The sequence below is a fragment of the Tyto alba genome, unplaced genomic scaffold, assembly GCF_018691265.1.
Source record: "Tyto alba isolate M040663 unplaced genomic scaffold, T.alba_DEE_v4.0 Super-Scaffold_45, whole genome shotgun sequence".
Lineage (NCBI taxonomy): Eukaryota > Metazoa > Chordata > Aves > Strigiformes > Tytonidae > Tyto > Tyto alba.
Genome location: NW_024881321.1, coordinates 42,119,960 through 42,140,617, shown reverse-complemented (window position 1 = coordinate 42,140,617; position 20,658 = coordinate 42,119,960). Strand labels below are relative to the sequence as shown.

Genomic DNA, 20,658 nt, shown 5'->3' with positions numbered 1-20,658 from the left:
CCTAGTTTCTCTCTGGAACTTGAAGCTGCCTATAGCCATGTGATGTTCAGCACTGAAACATCACATAGAAGTGCTCATCACTTCACATGCCCCTTAAAAGAGAATCTGTTCTCCAGGTGTTAGGGAAATGGTTGTTTCTTACCATTCACTTCTTTGTCAGGACAGGCTGCTTCTCCTCTGTCCCCTGGCCCCCTATTTTTCCTCCTTTAAGTCTCATCTTTACCTCACATCTATACCCTGCCCTCACATCGTGCTTCCCCACTTGCATCTTTTTCCCTCACAGCCTTCTGCAGTTAAGTTTTCAGTTCAGTTAAGCAGCTGCAGAACTTGTCTGAGCCAAGTTGAAAAGCATACATTTTGGACCATGGACTATGAACACATTTTAAAAGCTGAAAGTAGAAATAAAAATGTGTAATGTAAAATTAGGCCTGCACACAAAAAGCAAAGGCTATAAAAGTGATCCTGAGGGTGTGACAAGTGGCACAAGGTCTTGTTGGAGGCCAGTCACTAGTGGTGTACCCTCACAGTCAATACTGGGGCCAATACCATTTAACATTTATGACCTGGATGATGGGTCACAGTGCATGCTCAGCAAGTTTGCAGATGAAACAAAACTGGGAGGTGTGAGTGATACACCAGAGCGTTGTGTTGCCATCCAGAGGGACCTCAGCTGGCTGGAGAAATGGGCTGACAAGAACCTCAAGAAGTTCAACAAAGGAAAATGTAAAATCCTGAATACGGGGAGGAATAATCCCAGCATCAGCACAGGCTCTGCTGAGAAGGACTTGAGGGTCCTGCTGTACATCAAACTCACCATGAGCCTAACAGTGTTGCCTTCATTAAGCTCCCAAAGCACACTAACTGCCTTACCTAGCCCATCTCAGCCACACATCTTTTATTCCAGTTGACATCAAGCTTCATTCCACCACTTGCACTCCAGATATCCTACCCCCAAGCTCTCTGCCCCTCTCCTGCTTCCCATATTTTCACGGCTGATCTTAGGCCACTTTCTGCCACTCTCATTTTTGTTTCCATGTAGTTTCCCAGACACTATTCTAGCCTACTTGTCAGTCTGCTGTCCCTCGTAATCATCCTGTATGGCATTTCCACTCTTCTGGTCATCCCATGGCCACTAGGGATACAAGGTCTTTCCTGGCCACCACCTTTAGCCCCACCCGGAACAAGAGAGGCCTCATTTTGCTTGCAAATATTCACAGGACCATGACAGCTTTTGGGCTAAGAGCAGCTTAAAACTTCTGTCTCTAATGGGGGACCGTAAACATTTGATGCAAAAGAGAAGCATTATGCGTTTGAAAGCAGAAATTTAAAAAACACATGGAAATTCTTACAAAACTGTACTACAAGTTGTACAATACAAATAACAAGAATGGAAAAACATTTTGAAATAAAAACAAGTATGATTGAAAATTAAAGGGAGGGTGGATTAGGCAACACTAACTGAAAAACTTTCAGTCTTGGTCAATACTTCTCCCTGTAGCAATACCAGTGGGTTACCAATTTCATCTTGTGCCACTTGGGATGGAAAATGTTAGAACAAAGGAAATGTCAGGATGAAGGGAAAAAAGCTGGGCACTTTTATCACCAGGAATCTTAGCCCTCCAACATGGCATTAAACACTTTCATTAGCTCAAGTTTCAAACCCCAACAACACCTATAGTACCTACTATTTTCTTCTGAGTAGTATGTCCATCATTTTTTTTAATCACTTAGCCCTTTTTTTAAACTACCAGACAATGTTTTTTGTCCACTTCCTTCAACTTCAGCTAAATGTTTATATTATCAAATATCAAGTACTGTTTCAGAAATACTGCATCCCACAAAACCTGTGAGAAGTTGGTGAAAACTTTAGTAGCTACCCTTCAGTCTGCTCTCCTACCATTGCCAGCACTGCTGTCAATACTTAAGCAGGTTAGTTTAAAGGAACCTCGAATAATTCTACATGTCTAGAAACTGAAGTATAAATTTACCCTTATGCATTGGTATGGATTACATACAACAAATGAGAGATTTTTTTCCTGAGGTAAGTGAATTTGGAATGCAAATAGTAAAACCTGAATTTCAGAAAAACAAATGATTGCCTATCAAAACTCTTTTCCAAACTAGTCCTTAGAGTATTGCATTCATGTAAAGGGGGAAAATTTGAAAGATCCAGACAATTGCTACAGGCATCTTTAATTCTAACAATGCTTCCCACTTGCAGATAGAAGCACAAGTCTGAAAGAGGTAATAATAGCTAAATGGATATTAGTATCTGCCATTACCTGATCTATCTGCACAATTACAGCAGTTTGTGAATGCTAAATTTGCTTATCAAATCTGGCTTAAGAGTCTAAAACAACTCCTTCTCAGAAACAACATATCACCTCCGTGTTGTTTGGAACTGATGGAACTTTAACTTAGAGAAAAACCACATGGGTATAATGCCTAAAAGAGCTGAGCAAAGTAATTGCTTCCAGAGAGATTTCTTTCCCAAACTGAAGTGGGAATACAACAGTCAACTCCACTTCTGAAAAACAGGCATTAAGAGGCCAGAGAACTCCACCAAAAATGAGATTTTTCCTCTCCTTTAATGATGGCAGAAACAAAAATGTTAAGACTAAAAACATCTCAAGACACACCACAGCTGTCAAATAAGAGTAAACAATCACTATCTGTGCACTGAGAAAGTCCCAGTGATTCAGCCAAATAAAGTCATTTAGTCCTATAAATACTATAAATTTTTTAAGTCATGGGAGTTCTACCAATTTGCACAAGAGGATGATGTGACCATCTTTATAGTGGCATACAGGCCTCCGAATACACCCAAGGAAAAAAATAATCACCTCTGTATTCTGCCAAAACCAACCATTTCCTCCCCATCCTAAAAGTTCAAACAGAAAATCACAGACTGTGTAAGTGATAAAGCAAGGTGTCCTACTGGCATAAATGGAGTGTGAAATAAATGAACATAGAATAAGTCCAAGCAGAAATCTTTCATGTCTACTGCTGATAACAGAAATCTTGTCTAGAAGCTTTTTCAGACATGTTCTCATACTTGTAGCGTGGCCGGGTTTCTACAGGTGGCAATTCTTTAGGGAAAAAACCTCAATCTTCTTAGAAATCAGTTTGAAACAGAAGCATACTATGAACTAACAGGAGAGTGTCACTGTTATATTCTCATCTATTCCACAGATCTCACATTAAGTAATTTAGTTTTTGAAACTACCCTGACATGATGGCAGAACTACTTCTGATCACAAGCATTTAATTTAAACAGTGCAAAAGAGAAAAAAGTCAATGAAATATGAACAATTAGAAGTAATACCCAAGCCTAGCAAAAAAAAAAAAATCCAAATTAAAACTATCCAGACTTTATATGTAGACAGTAAGGAAAAAAAGTCAGTGAAATAATATATCCTATTAGCGCCAATGAAGGACACGATGCAGTCATGAAGATAGTGATCATTTCACTGTTGAGATATTTTGACATTACTGTGAAGCTGATATTTGCAATATAGTATATCAATGTTATTAAAAAAAATTAAACATGTAAACTACTATATTAAAAACATGTAGAGGCAGATGTAATTTTCAGTTCTAAGCCACCATCATCCATCCAAGGGCAAATGTCATACAAAGTGTAAAATGACTTACCTCTTCTTGCTTAGGAATGCTGAACTTGGCTATCTTTGACTTGGTCCTGGCCGAATCAGGCTTGTTAGAAGGCACTCCCCTATATGATTTGGTCGTCTCAGCTAGTAACTTCAGCTTTGGAGACTCATCAGGAGCCTGGTCTTGACCGTCCATTGGCCTTACGTAAGCTGTTGGTTTCTGCTGAACCAGACTGGGCTTCGAAGCAAGAGAGGGTGGGAAGTTTTGGACGCAGTGCCCACCACCGTGCTTTGCTGGCCTCTCTTGCACTTGAGCTCCTCCTTCCGAGCTACAGTTGAGTTTTGCTGGCTGCTGAATTGTGTTGATGTTTTCTCCTAGCGTGGCCCTCAATGAACTTTGCTGGGTGGTGTTGGAGGAGGAGGAGGAGGAGGAGGTGGGACTCGATGCATAGCGTTTTAGTTTCTCCAGGTTGGATTTTTGGTTCACCAGTTTGAAGTCACCCTTGTGTGACTCCAGCGACCGGTGCCCGTGCTTGCTCACTCTCTGCTGGTCATCTGAAGTGGCATTGTGCCCGGCCTTCTGCCAGCCCATCGTGGTGCTTTTGTTCTGCTGGGTAGGTAGGGCTGCTGGTGTGGAAGAAGTAGTGCTGGAAATGGGAGGAGAAGGCGGTGGTCTTGAGTCTGCAGTAAGATGTTCATCGGCCTTGGGGAGAGATGTCTGAGGAACCCCAGGTTTTGGAACCCCAACAAGGTGGCTCTGGTTTGATCGGTCAGTTAACAAGTCTTTCATTTCATCGTAGTTGCCCAGCGTGTTCTGGATGCGATTCGAGAGCTCATCCCCCTTGTTAGTCTGCAAAACAAAAATCTACTGTTCTGCAACAGCCAACATAAGAAAAACAAAATTCCCTGCATGCTTCTGCTGAAATCCTTACTGAAGTAGCACTGCCTTATTCAGCAGCGGCGTTGAGGGATGAAATCGAAAATCCTTATTGTCTCTGAAGACACTTGTCAACATCTTAAATCTACCCTGAACTGGAAAAGCTATAAAGGGCCTTAGAGTATATAAAAAAAGAAATCTATCACTGGTATCATGCTGTAGTTAAAGTATATTACCTGGAAACTAGAAAATTTATTATTGCAACTACACAGAATGGCGTGGATTAAATCTGACCATGATAAAACTTTTCCTATAGCCCAGTACAAGCTCTCTGTCAGCAATGAATGAAAACACTGTATTCCCAATTTCTTTCTGTGTCTGCTTAAGTTTTCACATGGCATCTGGGAAGCTGCACAACATCCAGTATAAGCACTGAATGAACTCACCAGCCTAAGGCAACAAAATACTCTGAAATTACTTGAAGACAGCTTGTGGGACAATGGGAAAACTACAGATGACTACGTCCCTTCCTTGAAAATACTCTTGACAGGATGCTCACTCCAGGACGCTCTCCTCTTTAAAAAAAAAAAGGTGAACAGAACCCCTCAAATTCTTCATATTGCTCAGTGCTTGCTGTGTGCATCAGTGGGAACACAAACACAGCCACCCTCCCTCCCCTTTAAGATTAATCATTGTCTTTAAAATAATCCATTTACTTCCTGACTGAAAAGGCAGAAGTTCCACAAAGAAATAAAACAAGCAAATAAAATATACAGAAAAAGATTGAAAACTCTTGCTTTAAAAAGCCACTGTAAGCGAAAGGGTGTATCATTAGCATTTATGCAGCAGAGATTCTTCTGAACCCTGCCAAGATTCAGGCATGTGATGCTTTTTGCTTTACATTTTCAGAGGAAGACAGTAATGAGCCAGTGGTGTTCTCCTTTCTCTCTTCCAGACACGGGGTCTGGATGGGAAAACTCCCATTGGCTTCAGAAGGCCAAGCTTTAATCTCAACACTCTTTGTTTTAGAGGAAAACAGAAATAAGGAGAAAGAGGGAGTAAAGGGAATGGAAAAGACCCCCTTAAAGTTATACAAAAAATACAAAAAATGTAGCAGCAACATCAGTTACTCTAGAAAACTGGAGGGTATTTTTGTTTTTAAGGCTTCAAATGAAACTAAGTTACTCCAGAAGGCAAGGGAAACTCTCCTAGATCAGAATCTTTTTTTTAGGGTTTCCTATTAAAAAACCTGAATCCAAGCAAAAATGTCCTGTAAATGACTGCAGAGATTGCCACATGCTAACTTTCAGAGGACTACAGTGAAAGCATTTCTAAGTCAGACAGTAGAAGCAGTCCTGTCTTGCTTGAAACTTGTCGCCTCAGATTTCAAGGACACTACCTTGTAATTACGTAAAATATATTACAGCTAGATTTCTGATACGCATTTATTACAATGCTAACATAGCTGAATATATATCAATAATATATATTGAAGGGAAGTAGGAAGGGAAAAACTCAAAAGTATTGCCTCCAAAACATTGCTTTGCAAACTTGGAGTAAGATGGCTCAACCGCTACAGCCTGATCTTCCCTCCACATATGCACCTACTGGTGTCACAAGGACAATAACGTGCTATGAAAAGAAATATGAAGCATTCATTCACAGACAGCAAGTGGCTTTAAAAAAGGGTGTTCCTTCACTTCACAGGAATCACACTGATGTCCTAAAGAAGAGGAAACTATTAATGAGGCTTCAAAAGTTGGAAGATTCATATACGTCTGAAAACAAAGAAGGTTGGAGATATACTCATGTGTCTCCTGGGGTCACTGAAATGGCTTCTACACTTGGGCGTCACCTTGACCAGTACAATTACTTTCCAGAAGGCACAGAAAAGTTTCCTTTTACTGAGTGGATCTCTTCTATGCTTCCAGTGGATCCTCCAGCTCATGCAGACACCTTGTAGAGAGATATGTTTCCAGCTTCCCTCTAGGGAGATCTGCCCTTGGTCCTGCACCCAACCTCTTTGTGTGTGAGGTCTCCTTCCCTGATGGGAGCATGGTGACAAGGACCACCAAATGGAACAGGCCTGAAACCCACAACGCTCCTACAGTACATCTGTGGGGCAGCTTTCCACCCAGCTGCCTCTTGGTACATGAACGTAAAAGAATTTATGTGCTAGTTTTGCCCCTGGAAAGTCCAACTTCCCTAATAGAAGGTCCATTCTTTCTGATGGCTGCTATTTGGATGGGAATTAAATAAAAGCCTAATTTCAGATTGTCTGTAGACTACCAGTAGCTCAGAGAAGACAGCAGATTGTCTTCTATATAGAGGTGATGTGAAGGTCACGCAGAGACACCTCGCATTGAGAGAACCCAGATAACCACAAGAATAATTGCAGCAAACCAGTCTAATGCCTGTACAACAGTGCATGCTGGCAACAGGTTGGCGTTGTTTATTCCTCCTAGATACACTGAGGACAACCTGAGGTTAGAAGACTTTGTGTTGAGTAGATCTCATCCAGAAGAGTTCTCCAACATCCTTTTGGGAACAAGATGAGATCTAAGGTAACCTGTTACGATCTTTAGATGTAACAGTTTGTCCTATTATTTACTCTGAAATATTGCAGGCCTTATTTAATCATTCACATAGGGAAAACATGATCACAAAACAAGTAAGTAGGAAAAGCATTCTGTGCAAACATTTCTAACATACAGTGCTCTGATATTCTTCTGCAATGCAAGATGTATCCATGAATTTGAAAACTGCAAGATTCAACACTTCTAAAAATAAACCTGATGGTTACATGGAAGGTCATCAGAATTTTTTTCTTCATTAAAAATATTGATATGGTTAATGAGGCAAGGTATTCTGTCCAGGAAATATCCAGAATGGAACTCCTACTTTTTACACCATGTAAAAGACATTTTAAGTGAAAGAATACTGGATTTCCTGTAATCTTTCATAAAGGGTTGCTATGGATACTTTGAACAGGATAAGGGGCAACCTGAAGCGTCAGGATTTTTCAGAAAATCTGATGTTACAGGAGTAGTGATACATGTCAAGGTGAGAGAGGACATAAGATTTAAGAGATTTCCAGTCTGCCTTTGATTTTCAGATATGGCCTCCTGAATGGCAAATCCTTTGGCTTTAGCTCATGTTACTCAAGCTGTGCAGAGGAATACTGAATTTAATCAGAGCTTGCAGTGAATGTCTGCTGTAACTTCATTTCCCTCTGGAAACACCTAAAACTTGAACATGATCTTTAAAGACAGTAAGAGTGGGTTTCAGTTTTGCTTTTGCAGAAGTGTTTCCTCTTTTGCACTCAGCCTCTCTCCATGATAAGAATAAAAAGCCCAAGCCACAGCTCTGCACCCCTACACTGAAGGTTCACAAATGCTTGGATGAGTTCAGACAGCGCAATGGTCCATTGCCAGTGTACGCATGATATTCAGAGCACGTCACTGCTGAAGTTTTGATGTCCAATACTGTCAGAATGACTGGCCATCCGAAGCAGCTGCGACTGTCACACCAGCAGAGCTGTGGATGAGTTATGCTGCTGTTCTGGACTTTGACTTTCTCCATGTTTCCTTGACAAAACCAGCTGTAGGAGGTATTTCTGCAGCACCTTCTTTACACGCTTCTCCAAAATAGGGATATAGTGTTTAAAGATAAGAAGCACGGATGGAGCCATTATTCTGATCTCCCCATAGGACACCCACTCAGTATCCTCTCTGCTTCTAGAGACAGCAATGATTTTTCATCCACTCATATTAAAGTTGATGGTTGCATATACTGTGGTTGCATAGAGGTGCCTTCAGACATCGTAACTCAGAAACTACTGGTGTGTCCATGATACATGAAGCCTGTCCCATGACAGTCAGTACACTGGCACACAGGTAACAATCAAAGTGCACAAAATATACCAACTATACCACTTTTATAAGTGATTTGAGCTTCAGTATTAGCAACTTTGTGGTACTAACAAGCCACATACCAACCACAGACAAAACAGTATCAGGGACCCAGGAAAAGGACAGGTCCTTTTTGTGAGGGATCTATTTGATTGGACCTACCAAATGGAAAATTATTAAGTCCCTATTGCAGCAGAGCCCTCACGAAATGCCAAGACATAGCTGACAAGCTTTTCAGGATTTTTTCCATGGATTAGCCCTTGATTGGTCTCACAGTAGACTTTTTGAAGTAGAGCCTTGAGGAGTTCAAGACACTTCCCATGGTTTCTAAATGCCTTTGTAATGAATCTGAAATTCGGGCAGCTGGAGGTCAGCTTCAAGGCAGACAGAGCTGTCTTCTATCAAGGGACATTGTTTGAAAGTGGTAGATCTTTCTTTTTTATTAGGGACTAGAAACAACCACCAATCTGGAAGAATAGCAAGTTAAAAGCTGACCTTGGAGCATGGGCAGAAACACAGAAGCATGGAAATCAGGTGCAGAAGCCAAGTGCCAGGTTCCAAATAGGACTCCTAGAAAGAGGCACTAAAGCACCCAAAGCATCAAGGACAAGCGATGTTGCATGGAGGGAAAGGCTCTTCACACTGTGGTGGTTGTAACAGTAACTTGGACATTACTGGAAGGGCACAGTAGACAATACATGATGATGCTTTGATGCACACAGGCAAAGCCACTGGGTTAGCTGGGGGAGAGAAGCAGCCCCTATGGGATACCACTCTCTGGTCCTGTTCACAAGGGTTTGATTGCAGGCTACCGCAAAGTGCAGAAGATCCTGCTTGACCCTTCTAACAGGGAGTGGGGAGAAACAGTTGTGCCTCATCACACTGCTGTTACCATGAGGAATAAAATAGGGATTTGAGACTCGTAAGTTACTTCTGCCTTTAGTGGGGGAAAAACATGTCAAGTAGACGAATTTTGTTGGTAATTCTTATTGAAAAAAAAAAGAAGAGCAAACACCAAGATATTTCACTGCATTAACCTTGGCCAGAGTATAATGTTTACTCTATTGCTTGACCTTCTCACACAATTCCAACACAATTGTTTTCTTTTAAGTGTTGCAAAAACAGGGCACCATCACCTTCACGTTTTAATTTCATCTCAAATATTGTTAGGATATTTCTAGCTTATTTCATTCTCATGTGATGCTGAACATCATAAGAGGATTATATATATATCTATATACACACATATACATAAAATCCAATTCTCAATGAACCATAAATGTTCTCTGTGAATTTTGTGAAGCTAGCACTAGTAGGAGGGTGCTCAAACCTGGACAATGCCTTCTGCAGGCTGAATTTTTGTACTAAGCAATAAATAAATAAACAAAGAGCCACCCAGCTGGGAAGCATCTACCTTGTACGGTTCACTGAAGAGGGAGTAACTCGTGTTAAATGCGCCATCCTCCTGCTGGGCCTCCTGATTTCTCCTTTCCCATTCTTTCCTTCGCAGCACGTTTCTATCCGGCTCATACACACTGCAGTGAAAAAGAGGAATAGCTTTTCAAGAGTTAAAAATTAGCGGTCAACATATAAACCAGCATGAATTTAAAAGTGAAAAACTCTGGTTTGCAGACAGATGGCAAAAATAAGCAAGAACATGAATCAGATGAATGCCAGTTCAAGCAGGCTGGGGAGGCTCAGGTCTCTGGGAATGCTGGTGCTTTCTTCACACAGAGAATAGATAATTAAATTCTTACAGAAGAATAAAAAAAGAAATCACAGGGAAGGATCTAGTCTGTGCAGAACTTCCCTGCTTGAAATGTGACAAAAGAAATATCTAAGCAACTTTGACAAAGACTGAACGTACTCTTAAGGCAGATAGTAATTACAGCTATGAGTAAATAGAAATTATGAACATATTTCCACTTATGACGTATCCTCTGAGTGTTGTATGAGAATGCTCCTTTTTTCACATGGATGTGTTTCTGTAGTGATTCTTTCATTAACTAGCTCCCTAAAGAGCTGTTAAAACTACATGCTGTAGTGATTTCCACAGTTAGGCTGCTGCTTCTGATCTCTGTTAATCAGCCAAGTCGTGAAACTACTACTGAAACAATTCCTCTTTCTGATGGATTTGACACTATCACAACTTCAGAGCATGAATAAATGAACACTGGCACGATAGTGTATGTATGGCTGGTAGTGTGTAGCTGGAGAGAGAATAAAATCACTGCATTACACAACAGTATTAATTCTTAGAAATTAGCTAGCCTGGCTCCAATATAGACATCCAGAATAAAAATTAACTTTTTTCTTTTCAGAATTCTAGGTTAATGCATGACAACACAAACCAGAGAATCCTTTCCCTGAATTTCCACAGAACAACACAGGTTTGCACATTTCAGTCTGTTACATTTTATTCTCCTCACAAAGGAAACCAATGTGTCTAATAAGGTTTACATGTTATTTCAGGACAATGTGACGAGTATGCTGATTGACTATTCTGCTTAGCTCAGCTAATGCCTTTCTTCTGGCACTGTAAATCTGTAAAGTAGAAATATATATTAATGTCATGTAAGTTCATCATGTGTTAATAAGAAAAAGGTTGTCTTGCTAACCAGCCTCCCCGTTACCAAAACATATGTTGCATTGGCTACCCACGTGACATTACCTAGTATGCCTCAGGCAAGGCACTCAAAAGGCCAACAGCTATCTGATTCTAATTCAAGACTTGAGAGAGCTGAACATACATAGGATATGTTAGATGCTATTAGTATTTAAAAACAATGCCTTAGCAGTCACCAAACAAACACAAAATCTTATGTTTACTTGTCAATGCTTCTAACTCAGACTACTACAGTCCACTGAGGACTACCCTTCTGATGGGTCTGAGGGCAGATGCCAAAAGCCGAGCTGGGCTCTCAAACACAGGTGTTTATTGTGGACACAGCATTGTGGTACAGCAGGTTGGAGACAGCTTCCAACCACCCGTTTGTTTATTCCATTTACAGGTGGTTGAGTTTTTTGGGGTTTTATCCGGTATTTCTCATGAGCAGTGTATGTTATTCACACCAACACCCTCTCTTTGAAAAGCAGTGTAACAAGGAGGAAAACATAGGGGTGGAGTTTTGGGCATGGAAAATGCATCCCTCCAGGAAGAAGGGGAATAGCAAAGGCCTCCCCATGGGGTCCCCATGAGTGGAGAGCATCCCCTGCAGACACTGCTGAGGCCAGAGGCAGAGCAGTTGAAAATTTACTGTTACATGAGCAATGCTACTCAGGTACTACATTGTGCTATCTCAGCATACTCCCATCCGTTAAGTCAGGGTAAAAGACTTCCTAGCAACAACTTGTGTGACTAAAGTAGACTTCCTGCCACCCTGAAGAGCTGTTGTTGGATTGGGTTTTCCTGGAGTTGCAGGATCTGAGACTTCATTATCAGCCAGGTTTCCCCATCCAGAACCTCTTGACTCTCTGAGATGCTTTGCATTTGGACTCTAGCCACCAGTCAAATAGAGATGGGCAGGTCCTCTGAGATTAATTATAATACTGATCTCTACCCAGTTTCTAGGAAGTAAACAAGTGCAACACCAGGCCTCATACAAATTTAAAAATGCAATGTTGTGATACTCCTGAAGTGGAAGGACATTTCTATTCTTTTATTTGTTGGAGACATATCTGATGAAGACATACAAGTTGTCAGATCTCTGAACCCCCTCCCCAAATGAGAATTTCACTGTTGGCAATGCAATGCACAACCTGCAATAATTCAGAATGATTATGCAAATGGTAAAAACGTGTGACAAAGCCTAATATGCCATCTATAAGCAGTTAAGTTAGGAAAAGCTACAAGTTGAGAGCTGTATTCCTTTGGTAACACCAGATGGCAAAATCTCTAGCATTTGTGAGGCTGCTTCTTATTTGCATGAACATTGCAACAATCACATTTCCTTGAACGTATGTCACCAAATGTATTTATTTATTTTGGTTGGAGGAAAATACTGCCAACTGCTATAATTGTCTTTATTGCAAACACTTCAGTTAATGGAAAAAGATTCTTTTTAATAGTTTTCTTCCTTCTTCCTTTTTTTAAAAATTTGTAATTTAAAACAATCCCAAATGTACGTGCACCTTTTTAACCCTTCACAGTGTGTCCCTCTAAGCCATGGAGAACAAATTCATTAATATCTCGAGATTTTTTCCTCATTGGGGCACATGTGCCTATGTGGGTGATGCATGTATATATATGTATGTATGTATGTGTGTGTGTGTTACATGCACGCTCACACATCGATTTATTAATGAAGAGTCTGGATAGTATGGACCAAAACGTTAAAGCAGTTTTGCAAGACCTGGAAACCAAAGAACATGCAACCATTCATCTCTCAAAACTCAGTGTCATTTATATTTGTTTCATACAGGTAAAACTTCAAAAGGATGAATTTGATTAGTTTTTAAATGGTATATTGTTATTTTTAAAATGCTGCACCTGTTTCAAATTCATGCTTAAAGGACATGAACTAAAGCATGAGTAACAAGTCAAATACTTGCAAAATTTATATATAAATGAATGTTGGATTATAAAAATTACACTATCTTGATTTTAGCACACTGTTTTAAAAACACACTTTGATCTGTCTCAGCCCTAAGACAAGAGACATACTGGACATGCCAGTTAATTACATCCAAATACCTATGCCTCAGGCTCAAAGCACCTTCAGCACACCATCACCACCACACAGTCACAGCAGTGCTACCTTCTCCTCTTCAAGGATACTTTGAAAAATTTCCCTCCCAGGTATTTCACAGATCACAACACCGACGGGTTGCCAAACTTCTCAGGCTAGGTGTATTAAATGAATTTCAACCTGCTGTGATGCCTTGTGGCAGATTACCTGGGTGGGCACCCATGCCTTGGCCATGTGCTCGGTGAGCACGGCACCCCATGAGACTGGCCTGCAGAGGAGAGCCCAGGCACGCTGGTGGCTGGTGGGAGGGCGACAGCAGCACCAGCCTCCCCACAGGGCTGACAGAAATGCTCAGTAGCTTTCTTCACGCTACTTCTGACATCAGAAGAAACTGCTTCCTTTAGCTCTTAATTAGAAATAGACAGAAATGGCTCAGGGGACAGCCTAGGAGCAGAGCAATAACCTTACTTGAAAAACCTGGGACTGGATTTGATCTCCTACAAAGTCCAAAGAGTTATGTAGTCTCAGGTGAGGCTGAAAGCATTCATATAAAAAGCCTAGTTTTAAGTGTTGAAGAGTCTCCTTTTTTTTTTAAAAAAAAAAAAAAGCATACTATTTCTGACTTAATCAGACGTCACTACTTGAAACAACTCAAATAAAAAGGTCTAATCTCCGTGATGAACTGGGTAGAGACAATGTACCAATGTATTCTCTTGTCCTTTGCTTTTAGGGAATGCTCAAGTTTTGCATTCAGAGGAAGATGTTCTTTTCCACAAAGCACTGCACCTTCACTGAGGGATTACACGCCTTCACAAACGTATGGTGTGCATTAACGATGCTGCTTGACCTTTTCAGAAACCACAAAATTGACACATCACCAAGGGGAGATTCAGGAAGGATACCGTTATTTTGCTACGAGATCATCATCCTCATAACAGCTGGCATCTCTGAGGCTGTAAAAGACATGGGTGGGTAAATCGAGGGCAAGATCGCGTGTGCTGCCCTTGCTTCGCATCAGTTTATTTTCTGGCAAAGGAAGGGGGCAGTGACTCAGGCTGCCCTACCAGCATAACAGAGGAAGGCGTTACTTTGTGTATACACACACCTGGTGACAATTACTGAACTCGTTATAGTTTACAGTAACCTTCAATCTCGTCTTTGCCTTTCCAGACCTTCCAACATCATTTTCCAGTCCAAAGATTTAGTTCATTATTCTCTGAATTGTGAGGGCTTTGCAACACCCCTCCACACACACACTTTCCTTCTACCTCCCCACACACATAAACACTGTGACATAGATTTAGCAGGAGTATCTTGTTTATTCACAGTTAATGTTTTTGACCCAGGAGGCTGATCTCCTTCACTGGAGCAGCTACATGTGGCACTTTGAGCAAAACTTTCAGAACCTGAAATCTAGACATATTAATAACAAAAGCAAGAGCTGATGCTTCACGCTAACATGCAACAATTTCTTAAATTGGCAAAAACACAGCTCCCGTGGGCTCCTGGCAGGCCTTTGCTAGGGAATACCTAGATCCCATTTGCAAGGGCTGAGCTGCTTTCCCAGATTTTGTCAACTTCCTCATATGTGCCCAAACTGACCTGTCTTCTTCCATAATCAAATTAAGAGGCTCCATACAAACCGCCATCAGACCACAACACCCACTCCCAGCATCATGGAAATGATGCCATCCCCAAGCTGCCAGGTGCAGTCCCTGAATATACCCTGGGAGTGCACATATCTGATCATGTTCCATACAAACAAAAAAAACATACAACCCAAAAACATAACCCACACCGTAAGTGACTAAAGGATACGTGTGCTTCAAGAATAAAACTAGACCCATGAACAAGATTTCTGTGAGGACACATATATCTTTGAAATTAAATTTTAGCACATGGTCATTTCTGAATTATGAACAAAGTTGGAACTGCTTCAAAACCATGAAAAACAGGCAATACTTCAAGAAAATATATTTTAAAAATGGTTTACTGATTATTCTCAACATGTCCCCACAAATTGTAATCTGGTATACAAGTCAATATGCTAAATTTCAGGCTGAAGTGAGGACATTTTCTTAAATATTTAATAGTCTAATTCTCTCCTGAATTACCACATTTATGCCAAAGTAGCTAAATAGAGTGATTCAAGGGAAAAACTTATACAACACCATAAAAAAAACAGTCCAACCCTGATGCAGGACAGTGATTATGAAACGGAACTTAGAACGGAAATTTGATTTTTAAACGTGCCATCATTCCTGTATCCCTGCAGTATTTTAATACACAAAAGGACTAGCCAGCCTGAGACTTTCTAAAAGCCATCGGCACAAACATTTTTAGAAAAGTCTTAATTCTGACGATTTAATTACAACAGTCAGGTTATTTTGCTTGCTGAATTACTGTGCTTAACATGGCAGTACTATCATTTAACGCCTGTTTTCTACTTCGCTGTTCGTGTCCATGGTTTTCACTGGTCAATTTCTTGGTACCACTTCCATTTCCAGCTAAGTATAAACGATGTCTGTTTGGGAACTCATTGTTAATGGGTTATGGGGAGCTCTTAAACATAGCAACCTTACATTTTTGAGCATTAAATGTTTTCCCTAGTGACATTTGAACTATCAGTTCGATTATAACAAAGCGGCTGCCTCTGATGAACAAGTGGCATAATCAATAAAATACCTTACTAGGTTGCAACTGACTTTTTTAGACTCTTTATCTAGCTTAAACAGCAGAAGTTAATTTGAGGATTTTTACAGTATTTTTTCCCATTTACAAACAGGAATGCCATGGGGTAAAGCAATTACTCTGATTTACTGTTTTCACTTTGATTGAACATAAAGATGTAGCAGGGTCTCAAAAAAGCAGTAACTTAACAAACTGTGCTCCTATCCACAGACAGATAAAGTACCTACTTTGCTATTTCAAAGAGTTTACCTCCAGGCAGCAGCACAGAGCAAACATCAATCAATGACATGTGTCTAAGATGAGATTGATGTTTACTCTCACAGCTTTTCATCTTACATCCAATAAATTATTTTCCCTTCACCAAAATGCCTGGTTAAATTTCATTTTTCACTTTGCAGTACCAGTTTTAAAACTTTAGCTTCCAGCAATTTTAAAGCTAGAATTCATTGATCCTTCAGCTTTTACAGCCTGTTTATGATTTGTATTAACCATGAAACACTACCATCCAAACATGAATATGATCAGGGGGAGCTGAGCTGGGCTGGCCACTCGCATGGTGGCAGGTGCGGGCTGGAAGGTGCAAGATTGCTGTAATTATCTGCCTGGAAATTCTGTGTCCAAAACCAGGAGCTATATTTTCAGTGGCAGATATATTGCATCTACCAAACGAATGCATATATACATATCATATCTGCAAATTCAGCACCTGAGCGTTCAAGGCAGGTCTTCTGAGGGCTCACTCTGGGCAACTGGAAGGAACCAAGGAAAGACTAATTGTGGGTGCAGTTATTATTTTATAGGCACACACATCTGACATTCACAAAATGCAAGCACTTTGCATGCTACCTGACTGGATTTTAAATATGTATTGAAATACTGAGAAAACCTAGGGTTGCAATAGAGACTGGGATCTAGGCTGTTGAGTCAGAGCAGTAAACATCACAACAGAGTAACACTAAAAAAATCTGATTTCATTCAACATCTGCTTGTACAGGAGCACCTTTTCCAGTTCCGCTACAGAGAAAATATGCATATTTTCTTGCCTTGGTGAAGTTTTGCCCAATGAGAGAAACTGAGACATAATTCCAATTTTTTTTTTTTTTATAGTATCAGGAAAAATAACTTAATCATATTATAAAAATCTGCCAGTCCATACCTACACTGTACACAGATATAAAAAAATTCACCATTCAGTATTAATGGATAATTCTATATAATGCCTTAATGTTTTCTTTTTGCTATTAAGTGGTCATGCTCACTTTCTATAACCCTAAAAATGCTAGCAAAAAAATCCTAGGATGGATGAAAATCTAACAGTGACACTGAGCCAAGCTAGAAACAGAACATTACTATTACTTTTAATTTTGCAGTGCTCTAAAAATGTATAGTTTGAAAGTATAATCACGAGTTACAAATTCACGACTACTAATAATCTTACACAGGGATGAGTGTTTCATTTTTTCTCCACAATCCAAAATAATATTTAAAACCTCCAGAAATTAAATTGAGATCTTAGCTGTCAAGAAACAGATACTGTAGATGAGACAGAGGAAAGTATTCCTTTTGTATCCTTGTCCATATTTTCCAGGTGGTGAGACAAAAAAAATCAAGACTGAAGAGCACAAACCAGACAAAGCACAGTGAAGCCCTTTCATTTGATTTTGTTAATGCTACTTTTATGTTGTAATTCAAAAATACAACAACTGAGAGGATCAATAAGGAATCTTTTTTTCTGCCTAACCTAGCCCTGCTGAATTCCCTGGGCTGCTACACAAGGCCTTACCTAACTTGGTGATGCCTATATCTGATCCAGTTTCTTCTTACACTGCTTCCCTGCCAGAGATGTCAGACACAACGTCCCACTTGTCTGTTTTTCTCCACAAAGATTTTTGCTTTCCATGGTATCCTTATGCATGGGAAACTGTTCCAGTTATCATCTGCCAAGACTGTGTGGTTTTTTTCCTCAAAACTTCTTTAGGCTCCTTGCAGTCATAATTAGTCAAAAATGATAGTGGTTTTTTTGATCAGCCATCCGGCTTATCTCTGTAGAGGATGTGCACACATAGGCAAATTATTCATACAGTCTTGATGCATATCCTGAAGAGTTTACAGACTGAAAGTTGCAATAAACTGAATTTACTCCTATCACTGTGTGATTTCTAGGGATGTTCTGAACATGTTAAACGTAATGAAAAAAATATGGCCTTTTAAAATCTACTTAACATTTTGCAGCAAGTGTTTAATCTTTATTCAAAATGTTTGTTGAGCTTCTTATTGATATGTTTGCTGAAAACTGGATTTCAGTCAATAAAGATCTTCAAGGTTAGTTTCAGTAGAAAAAAAAATAAAACAAGTATCATGAAAATTGTGAAAAATTATATTTTGCCTCTATGATCTTTTTCCTACTCAAAAAGGTCTTTTTTCAGAAAAAACCCACCTCCTTGCTCCTATTTTTCTTTAGCAGCTCAAATCACCTATTCTTTCCATGGGGATCTGAACAGTGTTCCATCTACCCACAGCTAATTGCAGGATTGAGAAGTACACCTAGGTGTACTTCACATAGTACACAAAAACTGAAAGCTCTGTAACTGGTAGAAAAATGTTATCATGCAATTCACCCTGGTGCAACTTGACTTAAAGTAGCAAAAGCCAAGATTGTAATGAATCATTAAGGCAAGATCTAAGAGCACTTTGTCACTACAGAGATAACAGCAGTGTCTATTAGAAAACATTCCTGGCACAGTAGCAAAAGGAGAAAAACTTTACAGACTTCTGTGGATGTCAAAGATGAGTAGTTTTAATTTAAATTGTTAAATGCTCTTGATGCTGCTCAGAACCCCTATGAAACATGAGTGAAAGACACACCCAGATTCAGTACCTAAATGTAAAGGTTGTGAAAACTCTTTGACTATATTTATATTCTATGCACTTGATTTTAGCTCAACATTCAAAGTTATCTTATGTCCAAAGGGCACTAAAATATAACACTGAAGTACAGGACACAGGATTGCAGCCTTATGTAGTATTGTACTTTCATGGAAAGCCAAAATACAGTATTTCATTATGAATGTGTCAGCTGTTAGTAACCATCAAATCTATGACTCATGAAAATGTCTATACATGTTTTATTAACAAAGCAACATTTCCAATTTGCTCTTACCATAATGGATAATGACTGAAGGTTCATCAGGGTTAATCAAGAAAATGATGTAAATTTTATATTGTATTATGTTTCACTTGGCTTAAAATAGAACTTGGGTGACAATCTTTTTTATGCGTTTAATCATGATTTACAGTATTATGGAAACCACACAACAGGCCCAGTGAGAAAAAAAAAAAACAAAACAAAAAACTATGAACAAGTCAGTGCATAAGTCATCAGATTTTATGTATTTGCAGAAAATCACTTTTTGGGATCTTCAGTGGACAGTCACTGAATTTGGTTTCTGCAGAAATAGAATCAATATGTTTTGAGATGCCTTGCTTTAATTTATCTTTCTTTCATATTTTATAGATAGATGGAGACCTTATAGCATTTTATGCATTACAGAGGAACCATCACTACACAGAGGTAAGGCTGAACTGAGTTTTAAACAGATATATGTTAGCATGTTTACATGATAAAAATAACTTTGGTTGATGTTAATTACTGCACATGAAGATAAAGCAACAACCAAAGTAGTTAAACCCTATGCCAACTGTACAGATACAAAAAAAAAAAAAAAAAAAAAAAAAAAAATCAGCCGCTGGAAATGCCCAAATAATAAATCCACTAAAATCTGTGCTTTTGCTTATATGAACATCTGAAATGCAGCTCACTATGTGAAGAAATTGTGATTGTTTTTAGCAATACTTTCTTTGTATCAGAGTCTGTAAGCATAACATCTTATTATGGGAAATTATGAGGTTCCATCTTCATTCTACTCAATTGAGGTAGAACAACAGAAAATGGAATGAGAGAAATAGAGATTTACATATATATCTATATATAAATATATAGATACATATGTATACATAAACCTAAACCTAAATCTATCTACCTACTTAGTGCCTATGTAGACAGCTTGCTTTCACAGAACAAAAAGGACCACTGTAAGAAGTCTGGGTTCAAGAACCTAAGAAAGTTGTGGCTTATATATAACTTTACACTACAGAGAGTGAAAAAATGATTATATAGAGAATGTTTCACTCCCCTTTCACAAGAAATTAGTACTAGCCAAACATACTGCATTGTACCATACAGTTAGCTAGCTTCTCTAAAAGACACTGTATGCATTTAAACTCCAGCAAAATGCAAATTTCTTCCCAGTTTTCCCTTCTGAAAATGGAGAATGTAAACTGGACCTGAGGCTTATGCTTGACCTATAAATATTATCACCACGTATCCTTGGAATCTGCATGAGAAAAGTGCACAGCATACAGAAACCATATGACTTTTAGTTTCTTTTTCATCGTACCCTTCTTGCCCTGTGCAGCTCTGTCATATTTTGACATTTTTGACAAGAGATACACAATCAAAATTAGGAAGAGCAGTTAGCCAAAGCCAGCATGCCCCTGCTTAAAAGAGCAGTTTATGTTCATATATGAATAAAACTGCATACATGTTAAAATATTGAAAAAGTTAAAACTTTTATACCCTGTGACTGGTGTAATTTGCGTAAGCTTCTTACACATGCTGGTCCCAACTCATTCTGCAAAGACAACTGTATCATGACTCATGCTGACCACTTCCAGAGCTGCACAGAGAGAAGCACCCATGCACTTCCTTCCTTAAGTGGCATACAATGGGAAGTGAGGTATTTTATCTCTCATTATAAGGAAAAAAAAAAAAAAAAATCTTTGTCTGTTTGTGCCTCTCTTGACACTCTGCTTCTGCTTAA

General features: G+C 39.3%; 1 protein-coding gene across 3 annotated transcripts in view; it reads right to left on the bottom strand.

The window, feature by feature from the left end:
- The window catches only part of AFF3 (AF4/FMR2 family member 3), a 332,912-nt gene that overhangs the window by 275,030 nt on the left and 37,224 nt on the right, over positions 1-20,658 (bottom strand). For all 3 annotated transcript variants that reach the window (XM_033004937.2, XM_033004938.2, XM_033004940.2), the window contains exons 2-3: positions 9,814-9,934; positions 3,655-4,461 (exon numbers count right to left, since the gene is read on the bottom strand). In XM_033004937.2, coding sequence (XP_032860828.1) covers positions 3,655-4,461; positions 9,814-9,934 — 928 coding nt within the window. The remainder of the gene's footprint in view (positions 1-3,654; positions 4,462-9,813; positions 9,935-20,658) is intronic.